This window comes from Kogia breviceps, chromosome 1 (assembly GCF_026419965.1).
Source record: "Kogia breviceps isolate mKogBre1 chromosome 1, mKogBre1 haplotype 1, whole genome shotgun sequence".
Classification (NCBI taxonomy): Eukaryota; Metazoa; Chordata; class Mammalia; order Artiodactyla; family Physeteridae; genus Kogia; species Kogia breviceps.
Genome location: NC_081310.1, coordinates 91,563,177 through 91,584,916, shown reverse-complemented (window position 1 = coordinate 91,584,916; position 21,740 = coordinate 91,563,177). Strand labels below are relative to the sequence as shown.

Sequence of the window (21,740 nt, the reverse complement as noted above, 5' to 3'; positions counted from 1 at the left end):
GGGAGTTCAGAGTATTCTGGGCAGATAAGGTGGGGGAGGGGCCCCAAACTTATTCTATGGTTTTAGGAGAGCATTTCCTAAATGTCTGCTGAGTAGGGAATTTAAGAAAAAACTCTATCCAAAAGATGTTAAATCAGGATAAAAACACAGTCCTAAACTTCAGTACAAAAATCAAAATCAGCAAGCAAAATGGAGACATGACTTGGTAGTAATATATGTGAAAAAGAGTCATGAACTATATTTGACAGAAAGCACAATGTCTGATGTAACTGGAAAGAAACACTGTGGTTTTGCAAATAGAAATATACTATACAGATCTTCCTCAACTTACAATGGAGCTGCATTCCAATAAACCCACTGTAAATTGAAAATATAAGTCAAAAATGCATTTAATACACTTAATCTACTAAACATCATAGTTTAGCCTAGCTTACCTTAAATGTGCTTTACAACACTTACATTAGCCTACAGTTGGGCAAAATCATCTGACACAAAGCCTATTTTATAATAAAGTGCTGAATATCTCATGTAATTTATTGACTACTGTACTGAAAGTGAAAAACAGAATGGCTGTAAGTGTGTCAGTTGTTTACCCTCATGATCACGTGGCTGGCTGGGAGATCCTGCTGCCCAGCATCACAAGAGTATTACATCACCAATTATCACTAGCCTGGGGGAAAAATCAAAATTCAAAATCTGAATTATGGTTTCTACTGAATTCATATCACTTTTGTACCATCTTGAAGTCAAAAAATCGTGAAGTCGCACGTTTGTAAATGGGGGACCATCTGTATAGAATCTGGAGATACTCCATTATGCTCAGCATTCACAGTCTCTAAAAGAGGTGGGAGGGCTTCCCTGGTGGCGCAGTGGTTGAGAGTCTGCCTGCCGATGCAGGGGACGCGGGTTCGTGCCCCGGTCCCCAAGGATCCCACGTGCCGCGGAGCGGCTGGGCCCGTGAGCCATGGCCGCTGAGCCTGCACGTCCGGAGCCTGTGCTCCGCAACGGGAGAGGCCCACGTACAGCAAAAAAAAAGGTGGGAAAAGCACAGCCCATTCAGAGGAGAATGACCAGAATTGACACACCTTGAACCCAGGTCACAAGAAGAATAGCTTGGAAGGCCTTGGTATGTGAAGACTCAGAGGGTACACAGTGTACAAATAGCTAAAGGTTTGTCATGTAGAAGAAATATTTTATATTTAATCCTGTAGATTTATGGGTAGAGTAAGGAAGAGACAGAAAAGAAACAATTTGCAAACTGCCAGGGCTATTTAAAGCAGGTAGTCTTCATCCCAGGAGGTGACTGCTTCTAAACTTGTTGGCCACTGAGCAAAGCGCTGCAAAAGGGAATCCAAACAATGGAAGGGAGTTAGCATGTATAACTTTGTACTAAAGCCTTTTAAGCCCTGATATTTTATGGCTTGAATACATGAATATTAATGTGTCTTCCTCTGTGCTGATCTATACTGTAGTCATGCCAAGTAGATCATATTTCCCACAAGGTTCTGTCCTACATAGTAAGTAGAATGAGAATAAACAGATGGGCTTTAGATATCCTCAAAGAGTCTATCTATATGGCCTTCCTAACAACTCTGCTCCTAGCAACGAACTATTTTATAGTTCATCTGTCTCATTATTTAATCTAAATCTTATGTTTAAGGCATGCATTTGTTTCTATAAAATCTGTAATAAATCTGGAGGAAAATATCTCTATGGATATTTGGTTGAGTTCAAAGGCAACTCTTTCTTGCCTGACATACATCAACCAAAGCAAAAGTTCTCTCTAATTAACTCTAATATCTGTATCCGTATTTTCAATTTCAACGTCTGGATTCAGAAAAATGAAACACAGATTTCTTCAGACTCTCTAACCTTTATTTGCAAAAGCCCAAAAGGAGGAGTATTTCCCAGTGTGAACAAAAATTACAATGTCTTTGACATGTATATCCCTGAGATGATGCTGGCCTATCACCCTGTCCTCAGCTTATGTCTTAAATATCAAAGAATTTACCACACAAACGCTAAAAGAACGGTGCAGCACTCCGTAGAAAGTTATGATATCTAGTGTTTCCAATTGGTATCATTGCAAAAGAGAATACACAGAGGAGTTGAACCTGTGCTTGTTAAGCAGGTCTTCTGAAAAACAGAAACTTGAGATTATGTGAAATGGCTCAATCTTCTGACACACTTAAAAGGTTCTTAATTTTCTAGTACAAAGATAAATCCATTCTGAGCTCAATATGTGTAAATAAGAAATATTTCAGATTTTGGACAGTCAGTAGGAGGTTCAAACCAATTTTGTTGGCTAAATAGATGCTGATCTGTAGTTTTTATTAGCTGAAAGCTAAACCATCTGTTTGAGTAGAAACAGATTTTTGCCACAAGGGAGAAAGAGTGAAAGTGATCTCATTGAAGCTAACAGGACTCTGAAGGTCAGTTAGGTACAGTAGGCTTGGCAATAGGCTCCTTTGGGTCAAGGAAGTCCTAATATCCTAGAAGATGCAGTGCAAACTGGTCTGATTTAAACCTCTGAAGTCTTGTGAAAGCTCCAATAGATTAAACAGTTGATTAGTAAATTACATACAAAAAAGACAAACTACTCATGGAAAAAAATTACCTGTAAAACTGCCAATAAATCATCAAAATAATAATCATTCTTCACAAAGTGATAAGTATTCCAAGTACATAAAGGCAGATATACCATTAATCCTGGTTTTCTTCTATTTTAAAAATCAATTTTCCAATTTACTTTGTAGAAGAGGGTTCAGAAGAGGCTATACTAAGTAGGAATAACCTAATGGTTTGGAACGAGTTAAAAACAGATACCCTGGGCCTCCCTAGTGGCGCAGTGGTTGGGAGTCCGCCTGCCGATGCAGGGGACATGGGTTCGTACCCCGGTCCGGGAGGATCCCACATGCTGCGGAGCAGATGGGCCTGTGAGCCATGGCCGCTGAGCCTGCGCATCCGGAGCCTGTGCTCCGCAACGGGAGAGGCCACAGCAGTGAGAAGCCCGCGTAACGCAAAAAACAAACAAACAAACAAACAGATACCCTGATGACTTCAAGAAGTAAAAGGGAAATAAAGCCAACCAGAGGAAATGAGGGTGGCAAGAAACAGCAATAGGACAGCTATTTCAAAATCATGGAATCAGCTTTTACTTCTCTCTCCTTCAGTTGCCAAGCGCTGTAGATTTTTCCTTTAAATTTCTTTGGACAATTTCTTTTCTTTCCATTCCAGGCCTTTAATGACCTCACCCCAAGATTGCTGCAATGTCTCCTAGCTCATCTTCTCTGAAGCTTCAATTTACCCTCCCCTTCTTCCTAGCTCAGCTTCCCTCTTTTTTTTTCTATTTACAGATGTAAGCCAGATCAACAGTCTCTTAATAGAGCTTTTATAATGTTTTCTTAAAGTTCGATAGCTTAAAGTCACTTCCTTAACTCATTAATGACCTAAATCATATAACTGTATCCCATGTAATAAACACTTATTCCTCATCTCTCCTCAACACGAATCCTCTCTTTACTGTATCCTCCTAGACACCTTGCTCAATCCCAACACAGCACATGATGGAGCACGGCAGCAAGCAGCAGATGCTAGTTTGTCCACAATATCCATTATTTCCATACTAAGAGAAGTCCACATTTTTTTCAGATCAAAATGTGCCTAGTTAAAACATTACATTTCTGAGCCTCCCTTGAAGCTAGGCATAAGAATGTGACACCGTTTATATCCAATGAGAAATAAAGTCTGCTAGAAATTTATAGACATAAAATCTGCTAGAAAAAAGGTACCAAATTATGTTAGTCACCAAGATTTTACCATCTATCATATTCCTCTAATTGTTGATCCTATACCATAGGCATTGAGGTTTATAACCACCCAGTACCTAATTGATCTCTCTTTTAAAAAATCAATCAGCATATTGTTTATGGCTTAGAACTGATCTAAGTCATCACTGTTGGTCTAGATCCACTTGGTAACTTAGCATCAGTGGATGCTATGAGCTAAAAAGGGACCTAAGGAATTGAGCCAAATTTTACCCAAATTCTAAAGACAACTGAAGTCATACTCTGTCTCCCTTAGGTGACTGTCTTCTCACTAGAAAACTGCCAACTCAATCTGTGGCTCAAAAGGTAAAGTTAGGTCTTTACAAAGGTATTGCTTATCACAGTATAGTAAATGTTATTTAATGCTCATCATTTTACTTGTCAGTTATTACTGTATAATACATAATTAACAGATATCTATATATATTTTGAGAGAAAAAACTTTTTTTTCAGGTGAATAGTGTGATTTTTCTCCTTTCCTTAGTAGAAATTCTCAGTATGGGAATTTTACTAGTGGTTTTAATAGTGAGTCAAAAGTGAGAGAACAATTTGATAATGCATTAAAAAAAAACTGAAACATGGTTTCAAGAGACGACTCCATTTACTCAATTAGATACAATGACATAACACTGAAATGGAATGAACTGCAGTGAAAATGGAAAATTGTAAATATATCTAAAAAAATAAATAGCCTGTAGGCCTTTAAGGAGAAATGAATATATAAGAAGAAAAGGCACAACTCTCTTGGGCAACCAGCCTGCTTGAGCAGAACAAGTCTAAAATAGGACAGTTTCCAAATATACTTTCTTTGGGATAGCACTTCTATGAAAGTGATTATCAAAAGCACTTGTATCAACAGTTTCATTATTAAAACCAATCCATTTATTTGGTTGGTTTGCTTCCTGCCCTTCTGTTATACCCTCTCCAACTAAAAAGATGTTTCATTGTTAGTGACGTCTCCTAGATTTTCTTTACATGGAAATTATGTTGAGATTAAATATAATTACAGTTTAGCCTTGTAGTCATTTCTTCACCTACTCGGATGCTTAATAATGATAGGGAAGAAGTAGAGTTGCAGTTTTATTTTTATTACTCACCTACAACATTAACTTAGCTACATGGCATACAGAGGGAAGGAGGACAGTAAAACCAAATCAACAAAAGCATTGGTCAAACTGTGAAACGTATTTGCTAATGGCTGTGTTCATTCCCTGATAAAAGATGTCTACCAAGTAGCTACCATTAAAAAAATTCTTGGGCTTCCCTGGTGGCGCAGTGGTTTAGAGTCCGCCTGCCGATGCAGGGGATGCAGGTTTGTGCCCCGGTCCAGGAGGATCCCACATGCTGCGGAGCAGCTGGGCCCGTGAGCCATGGCCACTGACCCTGTGCGTCCGGAGCCTGCACTCCACAATGGGAAAGGCCACAACAGTGAGAGGCCCACGTACCTCAGGAAAAAAAACAAAATTCTTTCTTCTATGTTCTATTTTGTTGAACTACTTAATCAAGAGTGAAAGAAAGGTGGGGACACCCCTGGTGGTGCAGAGGTTAAGAATCCACCTGCCAATGCAGGGGACACGGGTTTGAGCCCTAGTCTGGGAAGATCCCACATGCTGCGGAGCAACTAAGCCCGTGCGCCACTACTGAGCCTGTGCTCTAGAGCCCACGAGCCACAATTACTGAGCCCGCGTGCCACAACTACTGAAGCCTGCGTGCCTAGAGCCCATGCTCTGCAACAAGAGAAGCCACCACAGTGAGGAGCCCACGCACCGTAATGAAGAGTAGCCCCCGCTTGCCGCAACTAGAGAAAGCCCGCGTGCAGCAACAGGCAACGTAACCGTAAATTAATTAATTAATTTTTTAAAAAAGAATCAAAAAAGAAAAAAAAGAGTGAAAGAAAGGAAATGAGCAGTTTTACTATGAGTGGAAATAATTTAAAAGCAGGAAATGTTGACTTATGGTACAAGGAGACCTTCCAGAATCCTTTTCAAAAAAATAGCAATAGCTTTTAATTCATCATCAACTGCTTTCCATCCATCTGCAATCATTTTTTAAAAGCTTTTTAAAAGTATACCTAGAATTTCATTTTACTTCAATAATCTTCGGTGTGAAGACTTCCTCAAAGAAAGACTTTCTTTCTTACAGCTTCAGTAACCTGTTTTCAACTCTCTTATGATACAAAGGAAATTAAATAATAAAGAGAATTCAAAATGAAGAGTAATAAACTACAAAACTTAAATATGGCATGGAGAACACAGAATGATGTGACTAGTATTTTCTAAATGACATTAATTTCACACCCATATCCTACTCTCTTTAGCTATTTCTTTTTTTTTTTTTTTTTTTTTTTTTTTTTTGTGGTATGCGGGGCTCTCAACTGTTGTGGCCTCTCCCGTTGGGAGCACAGGCTCCAGACGCGCAGGCTCAGTGGCCATGGCTCACGGGCCCAGCCGCTCCGCGGCATGTGGGATCTTCCCAGACCAGGGCACGAACCTGTGTCCCCTGCATCGGCAGGCGGATTCTCAACCACTGCGCCACCAGGGAAGCCCCAGCTATTTCTTTATATAGACTTTTTTCCACAGCTCAAAACCACAAAGTAGAATCATTATACATTATAGTTTAAGGCCAGCCATTGACCTGGCAATCTAATTTACTTTGCTAAAATTGGAAAATCAAATTCCTCTTCCCAAATATCCCTATTCAGGATACTACAAAATCCAGTTGCTCAATAAAATCTGACTTTATGTCCTCTATACCCTCTCCAAAATTCTGCAGGCTCCACTTAAGTCAGAGAGAGGGATCAAACCCACAACTCATTTTTTCTTTCCAAGTTACATGTAACTTTTGAATTCAGAAATGGCAGAAAATATATTTTATTCAACTTCCTTATGTCCTCATATTACTCAGAATGAAAAACTTTGATACTAGGGATGTCCTCACAATGACTTTGCTCAAATAAACAGCTGCCCAAACGTTTTTGAGTCCATGTAACTTACACTCTTCAGATTATAAATTATATAATTATATTACAGCTTGTCAAATTCATTGCCTAATAAGTCAAAGGACTCTATCTCTGAATCTTGGACAGTTCTATAGTTCAGTTTTTCACAAGTGTTTTCCCTTGTAGAACAATTGTTGAAAGGAGGTTAATAATTTCAATTCATTCTTTACTGTGAATTCCAAATTTTTAAAATAATGTGGTAGAAAGGTAACCTAGTACATATTTTAATTATTTTATATTTGAAAAGATTAGACTAAACTGTGCTTGCCAACTGTTTTTAATCAAAGAGTTAAAATAGTAAAGTCTTTCAAGTGACCACAAAGTAATGACCAAATAACATTTACCTCACTTATTCTGTCATTCAACAAACATGTGGCTATCAAATCCAAAACATTATGTTACATTGAATTATACTGCTCTCAATAAATGCGCTTAACCTTTATACCACAGGGACAAAGTGGTATAAAAGTCTATCTGAAATTCTGGATTCCAAATATTTTTAATCTTTGCACATTCGTCTTTAATATTGATTTCATTAACAATATAATTGATCAAAATATATTTTATACAATGTATTTAGATCCTGGCTCTCCATTATGTAGTGGTTGAATAAACGGTATGACTTACTTCCATGAGCTTTAACATCTTCATCTATAAAATGAAGATAATACTTAGCTGGTAGCTGAGCATTACATAAAGTAACAGAGATGAACATCCTGCAGCGTTTCCTGTGCCAGACACTGCTCTAGGTGCTGAGGTTATGGTCATAAGTGCAAACACAAGAAACAACCTTCCTGTCCTCACAGAGGAGGAAGAGCTGGCTAAGCTGACCGAGAAGGAGATACAGGAGGAAAACTAGACAAGCTGTGGTGTCATAAAAGCCTACAAAATAAAGTGTTTCAAAAGAGGGAATATCAAAAATGAACTTGAGGTGACTGACTGTGAAGGGGCACAAAGAAACTTTCTGAAGTAGTGAAAATGTTGATATCATGATTGAAGTGGTGGTTTCACAACTGTTTCCGTTTGTCAAAACTCATTAAACTGTACACATAAAATTGGTGATTTTTATTGTGTGTACATTATACCTCAATAAATCTGATTTCTAAAAAAATGTATATGTCATGAAAAACAATTCTAAAAAGGGCAGAAGAGCTGTTCTAGATGAAAGGAGACTAAAGGGGTGTGACAAGTAGATGCCATGTATGACCTTGGACTGGATTCTGAATCCCTCCCCCCAAAAGCCATAAAGAATATTTGGGGGCAAATGTGGAAATTTGAACATGGATTCTATACTAAACTCTATTGTATCAGTGTTAAACTTCGGTGTGGTCATTTTATTGTGCTTACATAGGAGAACATCCTTTTTTTAGGAGATGCATATTCAAGTATTTACAGGTGAAGTGTTAAAATGTCTGCAACTAACTCTCAAATGGTTCAGAAAAAAACACATGTGAGTGTACACAGATAAATAGATAAAAATGAAGCAACTGCGGAAAAATGTCAACAATTGGTGAAATCTCGGTAAAGGTTTTCCATATACTCACTGTACTCATGTTTCAACTTTTCTGTAGATTTGAAGTTTTTAAAAATAAAAATTGGAGGACTGAAAACAAGAGGGAATAGTCAACCATGTCAAATACTGTTAAGAGGTCAGGTAAGATGAGAATGAAGACATGACCTTTGGCTTTGGCAAGATATTGGTCATTGGTGACCCTTTTGCAAGAGCATTTCAGTAGGGGCAAAAGCTAGGTAAGAGTGGGCAGAGGAGAGAATGGGAGATAAGCAAATGGAGGCAACGAGTGCAGGCAACTCTTTCAAGAGCTTTGCTATGAAGGGTAGCAGAGAAACAGAACGTGGAGTTAAGAGAGTGTCCCTACACCAAAAGGAATATTAAGACATTTTGTACATTGATGGGGATGATCCAGTAGCGAAGAAACTGATCCTTCAGGATAGAAAGACTAAAAATGCGGAAGCAAAGTCTTTGAAACTGTGAGAAGGACTGGAATGCACAATCCAAAAGGAAGGAGTCACCTTAGGTAAGGGTGATGATGATGACAATGACAAAGGTGGTAACAGTGACTAACCTAACAGCTAGGCACTATTTAAAGCGGTTTTGCTCATTTAATTCACACACGAATCTAAGAGGAAGGTATTAGTAATATCTCCTTTTACAGGAAGCCAAGTACAGAAAAGTTAATTAACTTGCCCAACTATACTTATCCAATAAGTAGCAAAGTTGGGATTTAGAACTCCATGGAAGATACTTTTCTCCCAGTGCAATAAGAAGGAAGGCAGAGTTTGTGGGTGTAGATGCAGCTGGTAGGGGAAAGATAAAGTAGCTCTTATACAATTACATCTATTTTCTCAATGTAGCATCTGGGTGAGTTCATCAGCTGAAGGGGTGGGGAGAGGGGATGTTGGAGATTTGAGAAGAGAAGGAGAGAAATTCTTGTTTTAGACGGAAGGCAAGTGAATTTACTAGCAATGACAAGAGGTTTTTTTTTTTTTAACATCTTTATCAGAGTATAATTGCTTTACAATGGTGTGTTAGTTTCTGCTTTATAACAAAGTGAATCAGCTATACATATACATACATCACCATATCTCCTCCCTGTTGCATCTCCCTCCCACTCCTCTAGGTGGTCACAAAGCACCAAGCTGATCTCCCTGTGCTATGCAGCTGCTTCCCACTAGCTATCTACTTTACATTTGGTAGTGTATATATGTCCGTGCTACTTCTCTCACTTCGTCCCAGCTTACCCTTCCCCCTTCCCCGTGTCCTCACATCCATTCTCTATGTCTGCGTCTTTATTCCTGACAAGCAGTATTGAATGCCCCTTTGGAATTCACAGTCATAAATTTGAAGTGAATCTACTTGTCCTGACTGGATGATATTTTGTAGCAATTTTCAGCTGCTTGAGAGCAGGCACAAAGAGGATAGCTAGGTTTAACTAGGGTGGGATTTTTATAGGCAAGTGGGACCTAAGAAAAGAGGAGCCAGGGGGGTGGTTTGCAAGAGAGTGGTGATAGTATGGGACATGGAATGTAGGCTGGGTAAGGAGGGGTGTATGGCCATGATGGATGTAATGGACACAGAAAACACGGTAGGGTCAGAGGACTGGAGATCTGTGAGGTCAGAGATACCCAGCTGGAGTGTGGGTATTACAGTAGGAGAGTAAGTAAGAGTCAGAGGGGGATGCCTGAAGAGATTTCAAATGGAGTGCCATTACGGATGATGACACGGTCTAGAGTATGACCGTGTGGATGGGAGGCTGAAGTGGAGCAGAAAGAAAAGGTGACTGGATCTAAAGAGGCCAGAGTGCTGGATGAGTCCTCTGTGTGGATGCTGAAGTTTTACAGAGAGCTGACAAAAGCAGTGGTGGAGAGTCATCAGTGAAGGTGGGATAGAAGACAGCAATAAAGAAGGGTAGGAGTGTTATAAACTTGAACGATGTTAGGGAGACCGAAGAAAAAAGAAGAGGTCATTTGGAATTTGTAGTGGGGAGCAAAGATACTACCCACCCCATCTGCAGACTCAGAGGTATATGAGGTGGGGAAGAAAAAATCAAGCTCTAATTTGAGAAGTAGCCCCAGTTAGAGCAAGAAGGTGAAGAGACGGTTCAGAAAAGAGGCTGAGGATGTAGCACAGGACTGAACACATGGTATATACTCAATCAGTATTTCCTGAATTTGAATCTTAAATTTTCTAATAGTATACTATATCCTAAAAAGGAAAATAAAACTTATTTACAAAGAAACCCAAACCAGATTAAAAAGAAAATGATCCTCTAATTATTGTATTTTTCAAATCCATGAAAAGGCTCATTTTCAAAAATTAGTCCCCTGGCCAAGAAAATCAGAATCAAACAGCATCTTATTGTTCTTGGCTTAATACAAACAGATAGCTCAGTGTTATGCAAGAGAATGCCTGGTTTTATTTTATAAGAATCTGAGATCAGAATAACAAAATTAAGTGAATTCTGCCTTGTTGAAGCTTAGACAATAGCCTTTCTGAGCATAAACTGACCAGAGTTAAATCTATTACGGTTCAAGCAGAGAAACCTAGGTACCTATGGAATAAGATTAATAATATTCCCTAAGTATATTCTTTGGAGTGTAATATAGTCACTTTGAAATATACTGTTCCACTTGAAGTTGTAATATGATTGCTCCATGAAAGCTTCAGAGGTATGCCTTTATTGAAGGAAAATAAGTTCGTCTCAATGTTATAGTTTCTTTAAAAAATTTGTTGTCTTTGTAAGACTAAGAAAATGTCATAATTCTTTTATGCTTTAACAAAAAAAAAGTTTTATTTTGTGTCTATAACGTTGGCTCCTAAGCATTTCTAATAAGCTGTCTATATAAAGCTAACTGAAATTCTATAGTCCTCTCTGGTCTTAATATGTACAATGAATATCTAATACTTTTTCTCTAAGACTAAATTTTATTGGAGTTTATCTAGAATCCCAGTGTTTTGTTTTATAACTGTATTTGGTGGTTTAATCATGATCATCAATCAGAATGTGGACTGGTTCAACTGTAGGTTAAAGGGCTTTTCATTTTCATCTTACTCATTAAACTATGAGGTTCCCGTTACTAGACAGAAAATTTACCAGTAGTTCTATTACACCAGATAAATGGAAGGATAGCCAATTCTCCTAGTTTCATTAGAGCCTAATGTGATGTGTCAAGAGGAAGTAATCAGCCAACAATATACACTGTGCTCATTTACGACACACAGCTGTTATTGGGAGTGAGAGATTTTTCTTTTCCATGAAGAACCCAGCTGGAAGTAATCTCTTCTTTACTTAATTTCTTTAGTACTTTCTTTATTCCTTATGGGATGTTCTCTCTGGGATACAGTGATTTCTGTGCTCATCTTATTTTTCCTCCTAGACTCTAAGCAAGCATGCTATGCCTTAACATCTTTGGATACTCTCAAAGTATTAATGGTATTATTTGTATTTTATCTAATACCCAGAACTAGTGGGAGAACAAAAGGCAATAGTAATACTATCAATATCAAATTCATCAGTATTACGGATTAAATATAAATAGGCTTCTTAGGTTTGGTCTAGGAATCATATCACCATTTATGTGATATAGGAAACTGCTTTGAGTTCAAAGAACCTAACTTAAAAATTCACTCTCAGAACATAGTAGGGACTTCTTATACATCATGTATTACCAGAAAGGCCCCAGACAACAAGTGTATAGATCAGTAAAGATGTTAACTTTTCCAATTTTGTAAATAAAAGATAATGATTTTTTTCTTTTAAAAATATAGTAATTTAAAAAGCAACTTTAAATTAAATCCTTTACTTTTTAAAAGAGCACAGGAATTTAAAAATAATATTTTGTGAATACAGTGGGAAAATGTTTCAGAATTAATGCATGGACATATACCTAACCAACTGAACATTTTAAGTGTCTTTTAGTTAATCCAGAGAATCTAGGTTAAACAGAGCAATTGCATGGCGTTCATAAACCAAAATTTCAACTTACCATTTATGTTTATTGCTGGTAATACAATTGACATCTTTGGTCTTGTAGTCTTGTTATGGGTGGTAGCTGGTAGCAGCAGGTGATCCTAAGATTAACAAAGAACAAGTTGTTACTCATAACAATTGGCTTAGTCCTATAACAAGCTAAATTCAGAGTTCCTAGGATGCCAAAAATTCATCGCAATCATAAAAAAATGACAGTTTTTATTTGAACCTGGCTTTGAGGGTAATTAACTACAAACCATTTTACGATTCATTCATTCATAACGCAATAAACATTATGAATTACTGAATGACTATCATTACCAGGTACTATGTATAAATAGTATTCTTAGAATATTCCTAGGTTCTGATAACATATATGCTGCAGTATACTATAAAGAGTATTGGTCAAGCAGTCAGAACAGAGGGATTTTAATTCTAGCTCTGCTGCTGAATAGCTGTATGATCTTGGTCTGTTTCCAGTCCTGTAAAATGAGGAGGCTAGACTAGATAATGTCACAAGATACTGAAGTCATCTATCTAATAGAGTCATTTTCAAACTTCTTTTTTAAAGAAGAGGAACATTCCCCCCACCCCAAGAAAAGAATTCTGATCCCAAATTACTGATATTTAAAAGAGAGATTCTCACTGAAGCAAGGCCAAGGCCGAGAGCCTTGCCTGCTTAGCTTCCTCTTCTTCCTTTGAAGCAGTCAGTGTTAGACTTTTCTTTTGGTAAACAACAGGTATATACTGAAGAAGATACATAGTTTTTGCCCTTAAAAAGCATACAGCGTAGTGGAAGGGTTAAAAAAATTACAAGTGCATGTCTAGCATAACTATATAATTCTAAATGTGATACTGCCAACCTTTGATCATCTATAAATGACCCAGGGCCTCTGAGGTTTCTAGTTTCCAACCACACAAATACTGCAATAACAATGAGCCAAGAGGAATTTGGCTTCAAAAATAAGGTAGTATGAGTGTTTTGGAAAAGATAAACACATCTGTAGGTATTCCAAAGCTGATTATAAATGACTTAATGACTTTGATATTAACTACTGTTTTCAATAACTCCTCTTTTTCTTAGCAAAAACATGGTTATTGTCACAGCAAAAAGGAAAAAAAGAAAAAAGTATATATATATAAGTGTTTCCATTTAAGGGAGCATGATTAAACTGAGATAAAGCTGACACACAGTCTAACTCCTCTTGCTTTCTTTTCTTGTTTGTTTCTCATTCATTCAACAAACTTGCTATATGGAAGGACTCATCAAAAAGTAGGATTTGACATAGCTGAGAGTGATAAAAATTCACTGCAACTTAATTCAAAGTCAATGTGATTATGAAATGTAAGTATTGACAAAGCTAAGAAAAAATCTGTGAAAAACAAATTGAAATTAATGTACATGAACAGAACTGTACAGAAAACATCTGCAGTAACTGCTTGTGCTTTGTCTAATTCAAGGCAACATCTCCATGAGAACATACATGTTTTTTTAAAAAGAGGGGAAAAGATGAGTGAAATTGTTCCTTTAGAATTCCAGCCTTGCAGCATGAGAGGTTTTGGTTTTTTTTTAAGTGCATTGTTAGACACAAAGATCACACGTTTCTTAGAGTAAGATAACATGATAGCCAAGACAAAACAAAACTTGCTGATTTCATGCCATGAAAATTATAAATAGCTAAACTCCTATAATTAAAATACTGCTGCAGGATCCCCAAAATTGAATGAGAAAACAAACCAACAAACTTACAAGCCCCAAATTAAGGCTACTGTAAAAATAAACACACTTAGATTCCATTGGTCATGGATTAAGGTCAGGCTCAGACTTAAAGCTGAGTTTCCTGCTAAGATCTTACAATTTTCCAAACATAATGCCTCCTACTTTCTTCATTAAACTTCAAACAAAGCAGTTACTTTTGCAGCAGAAAACCAAAAATCACATTATTATTTGTGAAAAAGAAGAATCACATCTTGAATGCATAAAAACTATTACAGTTAACCTGCCTTACCTCTAATTATTAAAGGTTTGCAAAATGGGAGGAAAACCATAATTTAAAGTGTTTGTTTAACAAGAGGCCTACAGGTTAGAACGGCAGGGAATCAAAGCTGGTATACTACAAACTCTAATTGTGCTTATTTTATATTAAAAAATAATCTGTACACACACATGCCTGGGACAACACAGTTGTTTCATTTAACATTTACTTTCTCTTCTTCAAGTTAAATGTTTCTTGCCATAACAATGAATCATCAATCATTTTTTCTCTCCAACTATGTTCATTTCACTTTTTATGGCATTTCACTAATCCTAACAGTGACACCTCCAGAGAAAAGGAGACAGTCAACAAGTATTTATTGACTTCTTACCATTCATTTAAAAAAAATTACCGAGCATAGTGACCTGCCACGTATTCAGCACTGTGCTACAGACAATAGTTTCTTTTAAAGAACATAAATTCAAGCTTCTATTTTGTTAGGGAAAGAATGCTAATTGTGGCAGGAACAGTCATTTGTGCTCAATATCTGCTTTCCCTTCTATAACATTAGAATAGAAATAGGACCTTCCATTTCTAATGGCATTTAGTTGGGCACAAAGCCACTCAGAAAAAGGACTATATTCCTTTGCAACCAACTGAAGCCATACATTCAAGTTCTGATCAATGGACTATAAGGAGAAATGGTGCACTAAACTTTGTCAAGGTGGTGATGGTGGAAGGCAACCTTCCTCTTTTTCTGTTCCCTGCTAGCTAGAATGCAGGTGTGACTGCTAGAACTGGAGTAGCCATCTTGGACCATGAGATGGAAACTGCAATCTGAGATTTATGGACCAATAAGATAAAGGAGCTAGGGATCCTGATGATCAAGGAGCTACCATAAGATCTCCAGAACTTCACATGAGAGAGAAGCAAAATTCTAATTTGTCTAAGCCACTATTATTTTGGATTTTCTGTCACTCGTAGCTAAACACAACCCTGATTACTTGTTATATTATAAATCTGTGAAATAATACTAATGGTATTTACTCAAGAGAAATCTCAATAAGGGTTAAAGTAATCAGAGACAGCTTTACTCTTTTTTTGACAGCATTCCAAAAACCACATTTGTTATCTGATATTACCTTATATTATCTGATATTGTTATTCTTAATATTACCCCCCTTTTACTTATTTATTAAAGAACCTATATAGGAAATTCAATCCTGGAAAAATACAGGTACAATTAGATGAGTCTGAACAAAGCTCTTTCTTTCCTATTAAGTCAGTTAATATAATCCAACTGCAACAAAGGTGAATCTACTTAAAAATAAAAAGGAAAAGTAGAAAAAAAGATGTTGCCATAGAGATAAATATGATATACTTTGTCACTGTCATTCAAAACTATGTTACTAACTTTAAGATATCTTCAAACGGACTCCTGAAAAGACTTTATAGGACTGAGATACCAAGGGATATCTTCAGGGAGGAAACTATGTGCACAAATATTATAATCAAAGCTTTGTTATTTTTATTCCCAGAGGAAGTTAGAGAAACGCTGGTGGGAAAACACCAAAACATTTCACTATGAGAATGAAGCATCAGTTTTCCAATGTTATGCAATATCGTGGGTGAGAAAATACACTATTTTCAAACAGTTCTCCCAATCCCCTCTTCGAAGCACTTTGTTAGAAAAAGACAAAATATTAGTGCATAATACAGCATCTGAAGTTATCTGTTTCTTTTTTTAAGACAGTTAAAGTATTGGAGACTAACTTATCAAAAGAACAGGACCACATTTTGCTCAGCTGGAGGTTATGATGGTAAAACACAATAAAACTGAGGTCCTACTAAGTTTTGCCAACTGTTGATTCTACATATCTCTGTAGAATAGAAACTGACCTTAACTTAAACTAACTCACTAGGTTAAATGACCCTTCCCACTTCCCTCTAAAACTTATTGACTGATGCCCCTAGAACACTGAACATTCATGACTAGTTTTTGTATTTTGCCAAAACTACTTTTGCTAATTGCATTTGTTACTAATTGTGTAATTTAAGAAATTACTATGTAACTGATAAGATACAGTGTGAAAAGAGAGCACTGTGAGTGTAGTTTACTGCAAGAAAGACAACATGGAACTTTAGTAGATCTGGACCCAAAAGGAATTGGCCCTACCTCAAAACGTGGCAAATGAATGCACATTTATATAATTAACTGAAACAAAATAAGATACATATACATCTTTTTAAAAAAATGATCCCCTGCTTTAACCAATTTTGTTAATTAACAGATTACCCACTAGTCTCTGTTGTACTAGGTAAAACAGCTTTTCCTATATTAGGAAACTCTGACTTAAGGCTGGAGTTATTTATTTATTTATTTATTTATGCTTTTTTAAAATTTTAATTTATTTTTGGCTGCATTGGGTCTGCATTGCTGCACGCGGGCTTTTCTCTAGTTGCGGCGAGCAGGGCCTACTCTTCGTTGCAGTGTGCTGGCTTCTCATTGCGGTGGCTTCTCTTGCTGTGGAGCACAGGTTCTAGGCCCACGGCTTCAGTACTTGTGGCACGCAGGCTCAGCAGTTGTGCTCACGGGCTCTAGAGCGCAGGCTCCGTAGTTGTGGCTCACGGGCTTAGTTGCTCCGCGGCATGTAGGATCTTCCCGGACCAGGGCTCAAACCCATGTCTCTGCATTGGCAAGCAGATTCTTAACCACTGCGCCACCAGGGAAGTCCCTGGAGTCCTTTATTTTTGATAGAAAAGAAGTCCTTAATATCTAACGATGTTCTGTAGGAATGAAGGAAACTCAATCTGCAACAGGTGGCCCTTCTGACACTAAGCAGCTTTCACTTAGATCACTTAGATCAACATGTCAAAAAGTTTTGCAGGGCTTCCCTGGTGGCGCAGTGGTTGAGAGTCCGCCTGCCGATGCAGGAAACACGGGTTCGTGCCCTGGTCCGGGAAGATCCCACATGCCGCGGAGCAACTAAGCCCGTGAGCCATGGCCACTAGGCCTGTGCGTCCGGAGCCTGTGCTCCGCAACGGGAGAGGCCACAACAGTGAGAGGCCCGCATACCGGAAAAAAAAAAAAAAGTTTTGCAACTCAGGTCCACATTAATAACAATAGTCTCTTAACATTTTATATTTGATCTATATACACTGGATTACATAGATGGGGTTGGTTTTCCAACACAGAAAACTGTTAAAACCAGACCAAAAATAAAAAGAGCATCTATCCTCATTTGAAAAATACCTTTGTATTAAATTTTCTCTGATCTATGTTCCTACCCTAGAGAGCTTTTACCTCATTTACCTTACCAAGTATCTTTCAAACTGCCAAACAAATTGAAGAGCACATCAAATCTTAAAAATAAGAAAGTCAAAGTAGTAATTAAAAGTAGGCCTTTCACAGCTATTTATCAGATTCACAACATTCTGAACTAATGTTAATTCCTAGTAATTATACTAATTGTTGATCAGAAACCAAATGTGCCCCTTCATTTAAAGCAATTAAAAAACAAAAGCAATTAGAAAATTTGAAATCATTTAAATACACAGATACACATAGGGACATATCCTGAAAATGAGAATTGCAAAAGAAAAAATTAGAGGTAATAAAATTAAGTAGAGTGTAATCATTCAAAGGCCTATTAAAATGTCTATGATATAGGACTTCACATCATAGGAAAAACATAGGCAAAGTACATTACTCATCGCCAAACTAGAAACAGTTAATAGAAATAGCTATATGAATGCAGTATTTGTGCCACTAATGTATGCAATAAAACTATAGACCAATAAAAGGAAATGTAAAGTTTGCATCTGCACCATTAGCACACACGTCAGCCAGAGGCAGAATAAATCAAAACTATTAGTGCACAACAGATGGCCCAAGAGTGAGACAAAGTTCACATTCTGACAAGAGGAAAATTTTGACACTAAATTCAAATTTGATAATGCAGGCAAGGTCACCAGAGGAAAAATTAGCTTGAAATCCTAATAAGTACAAACTCAAGATTAAGAGATGGTTCTTGGGCTTCCCTGGTGGCGCAGTGGTTGAGAATCCGCCTGCCGATGCAGGGGACACGGGTTCGTGCCCTGGTCCGGGAAGATCCCACGTGCCGCAGAGCGGTTAGGCCCGTGAGCCATGGCCGCTGAGCCTGCGCGTCCGGAACCTGTGCTCTGCAACGGGAGAGGCCACAACAGTGAGAGGCCCGCATACAGAAAAAAAAAAAAAAAAAAAAAAAGATATGGTTCTCATATCAAACTCTATAGGAAGCCCCCAGAACTGCCCAACTGATCTTGAACTCCCCTTTTATTCACACAAAAAAGCGTATGACTGAACCATACAAAATTGTCATTTTTGTTAGTCAAATCTCAGTAATTTCAGGGGACCGCAGCTGTGCAGGCCTCATGAGGCCAGGTGCAGATGTATGGCTGCTGCCATAAAAGATGCAGGTGTACAACCTGAAGAGATATCCTATATCAATGCACATGCTACTTCCACACTATTGGGAGATGCTGCTGAAAACAAAGCCATCAAACATCTTTTCAAAGACCATGCACACGCCCTTGCTGTTTCCTCTACCATGGGAGCCACCAGACACCTCCTGGGGGTTGCCAGGGTGTTGAGGCAGCTTTTACTGCCCTGGCTTGTTATTATCGAAAACTGACACCTACTTTAAACCTAGACTGTACAGAACCACAATTTGATCTCAATTATGTTCCACTCAAAACACAGGAGTGGAAAACTGAGAAAAGATGTATTGGACTCACCAATTCCTTTGGTTTCGGTGGTACTAATGCAACACTTTGTATTGCTGGCATGAAGGACATATCATTTGCAATTAAATACTGATTTTTAAATGTTATAAACTGCATTAAGTTGAGAAATAATGTTTACATAAATGCATATTTTTATATATCAAAAAAAATCTCAGTAATTTAATAAGGTTCAACCTAACAGTTATATATGCCTCTTTTTCAAATCCAGAATTAATTTTGAGTTTCATGGTCAAAACAAGGCCTTGTAAACTTTCCCAAGAATAAGACAGTAGCCTCCAAATCACTCTTCTCTCTTGATGAGAGTTTCAGGGAAAGTGTTTATAAACCTGGGTAGGATTGTTTTCCCTGAAGAAAGCTCTTAGACAAAATGTTGGTTACGTGCTTTGGACAGGTAGAGGGCTAGGAAGTTCTTGACGCTATATTTCCTATTACTTCATTCAATAATTTGAGCTCATCAAATTTCAAAACTTTGTCAGCTATAACACAGGGCTTCTTCAAAGGCTGGACCCTGTGTGATTTAGGAAAAATACATTAGGATTCCTGAAACTTGTTATCAATCATCATTTGTTGAGTGCCGAGAGTCGGGCAATCCGAAAAATGTCTTATTAAGGAAAAAGATCAAACACTAAATGCATAGAGTTTAACCATATGAGAGTTTGTCAGACATAATGTTTATAAGATGTTTCATTTTAAAAATTGACTTTACTCAGGACTACTGGCAGGAAGTGAATTTCCTGAGAATTAAATTGCATCCTACAGATATGCTACCAAAGCAAAGCATGGGGAAGGGACAGAGGAAGGGTCTGAGGCTATAGCAATCTGAGTCAACAAGTTTTCTGAAAAAATAGATTAATTAGGAAACACTTCAAGGAAAAAGTTAGATATTGATATCAAAGAGAATTACTTTACTTTTTGCTGGAAAAATGGGGAAAATGTTGGGTTGAGGCCCCCAAAAAATGATTTTTTAAAGTTCTAGGCAGAGGCTCTAGAAATGGGGTAAAGTTGTACAAGAGTAATCTCAAATGCCCTAGGTGTGTAAGGAGGGGACGGGAACATGGGGAGATATTATTGCAGCTGATTCCTTCATATCAATGATTCTACAACCTTCTAGAGGTGGAGGAAGAGGGGTCCTACTTAATTTATATTTCTAAAGGTATCTCTTCTTGCATGATTCTCAGTGTCTGGACATTTCCCCAGTCTTCACTACAGATCTGATCCTTTTCTTTCCAAAGCAGTTCTGATTTTGGTTTCACACAAAGAAATAGGGAGGACTGTAAAATATCCATAAAGAACATTTTAGGAAAGATTGGACTTGACAAGACAGACTACAAAATGGAAAAAAAAAGTGTGTCCCTTAAATTTCTTTTTTTTTTTTTTTGGCTGTATGCGGGCCTCTCACTGTTGTGGCCTCTCCCGTTGCGGAGCACAGGTTCCGGACATGCAGGCTCAGTGGCCATGGCTCACGGGCTCAGCCGCTCCGCGGCATGTGGGATCTTCCCGGACCAGGGCACAAACCCACGTCCCCTGCATCGGCAGGCAGACTCTCAACCACTGCGCCACCAGGGAAGCCCCCTTAAATTTCTTTTAATGCCTTTAAAATTTTAGTCCATAATCTGCAATAATCTGATTTATCTACCTTAGTGGACAAAATTTCTCTTGAGATCTCACGTTAGCAAAATAGCCAAACTGAAATTTGCTCACACTAGAAGCTGAGCTTTATTGGCAGCTGCAATCCTTGCTAAGGATGGAGGTATGATACTATATAGACCTGTTCCATAATTCAGAGTTCTCTTTTCATATCACATAGGGTATACTTTCTAGAACCTATTACAGTTCTCTTCATTCTCATCATAAATGGAACAGCACGTTCTCAGTTCCCATTCAGTTTTAAGGCAAATTTTTGCATTTAAATGCATTTGTGGAAAATGAGTGAAAATTTTGTTTTCATTGGTCAAATATTGTTCTAAGAAAGGATTTCAACCAAACTTCAGGTAGAAATGGTTTAAAAAGACAACTATGGTACCATAGTATAAATTTTAAGTTCTGCAATAATAAGGTATCCCTTTGAAAGCATTTAATCTTATGCTCAAAGGAAGCCAGGATCAGAAGTGAACATGGTGACAGTACTAAGTCCTTTTGAAACAGAAGTTCTTAACAAAGGATACAGAGAATCACCTGCAGGAGTTTACAATATAAATACCCAGGTACTCTACTCCCTAAAAAAAAAAAAAATCTGGCATGGTAAGTCTGAGGTGGGCCAAAATATTGCATTTTTAACAAGTATCCCTGGTGATTCTAACGCAGACCGTTCCAGGACGCTGATTTACAAGCACTGGCCAGCATGACACAGATAGAGATAATGAGCATGGACTCTGGACCTGTACTGCCTGGGTTTGAATTCTGCCTCTAACACTTAATCTCTAGCTGTAGGATCTAACCCAAGTTCCTTAATCTTTCTGTGCCCTCGTTTTCTCATCAGTAAAATGGGGACAGTAACAATACCTATTGCACGGATTGTTCATAAAGATTAAACAAGTTAATACTTTAAAGCACTTGGAATAGTGACTTGGCACATAGAAAGCACTATTAGAAGTGTTTGGTAATTCTTTTTTAAACAAAGGATTCAAAAGTTTGAGGTCAGAGAAGTCCTTGAGGAAGTACAACA

The 21,740-nt window shown here is 37.8% G+C and overlaps 1 protein-coding gene across 2 annotated transcripts in view; it reads right to left on the bottom strand.

Annotated features, from left to right (window-relative positions):
- The window catches only part of ATF6 (activating transcription factor 6), a 238,878-nt gene that overhangs the window by 40,126 nt on the left and 177,012 nt on the right, over positions 1–21,740 (bottom strand). For both annotated transcript variants that reach the window (XM_067039886.1, XM_059037757.2), the window contains one exon: positions 12,331–12,415. In XM_067039886.1, the coding sequence (XP_066895987.1) occupies positions 12,331–12,415 (85 nt within the window). The remainder of the gene's footprint in view (positions 1–12,330; positions 12,416–21,740) is intronic.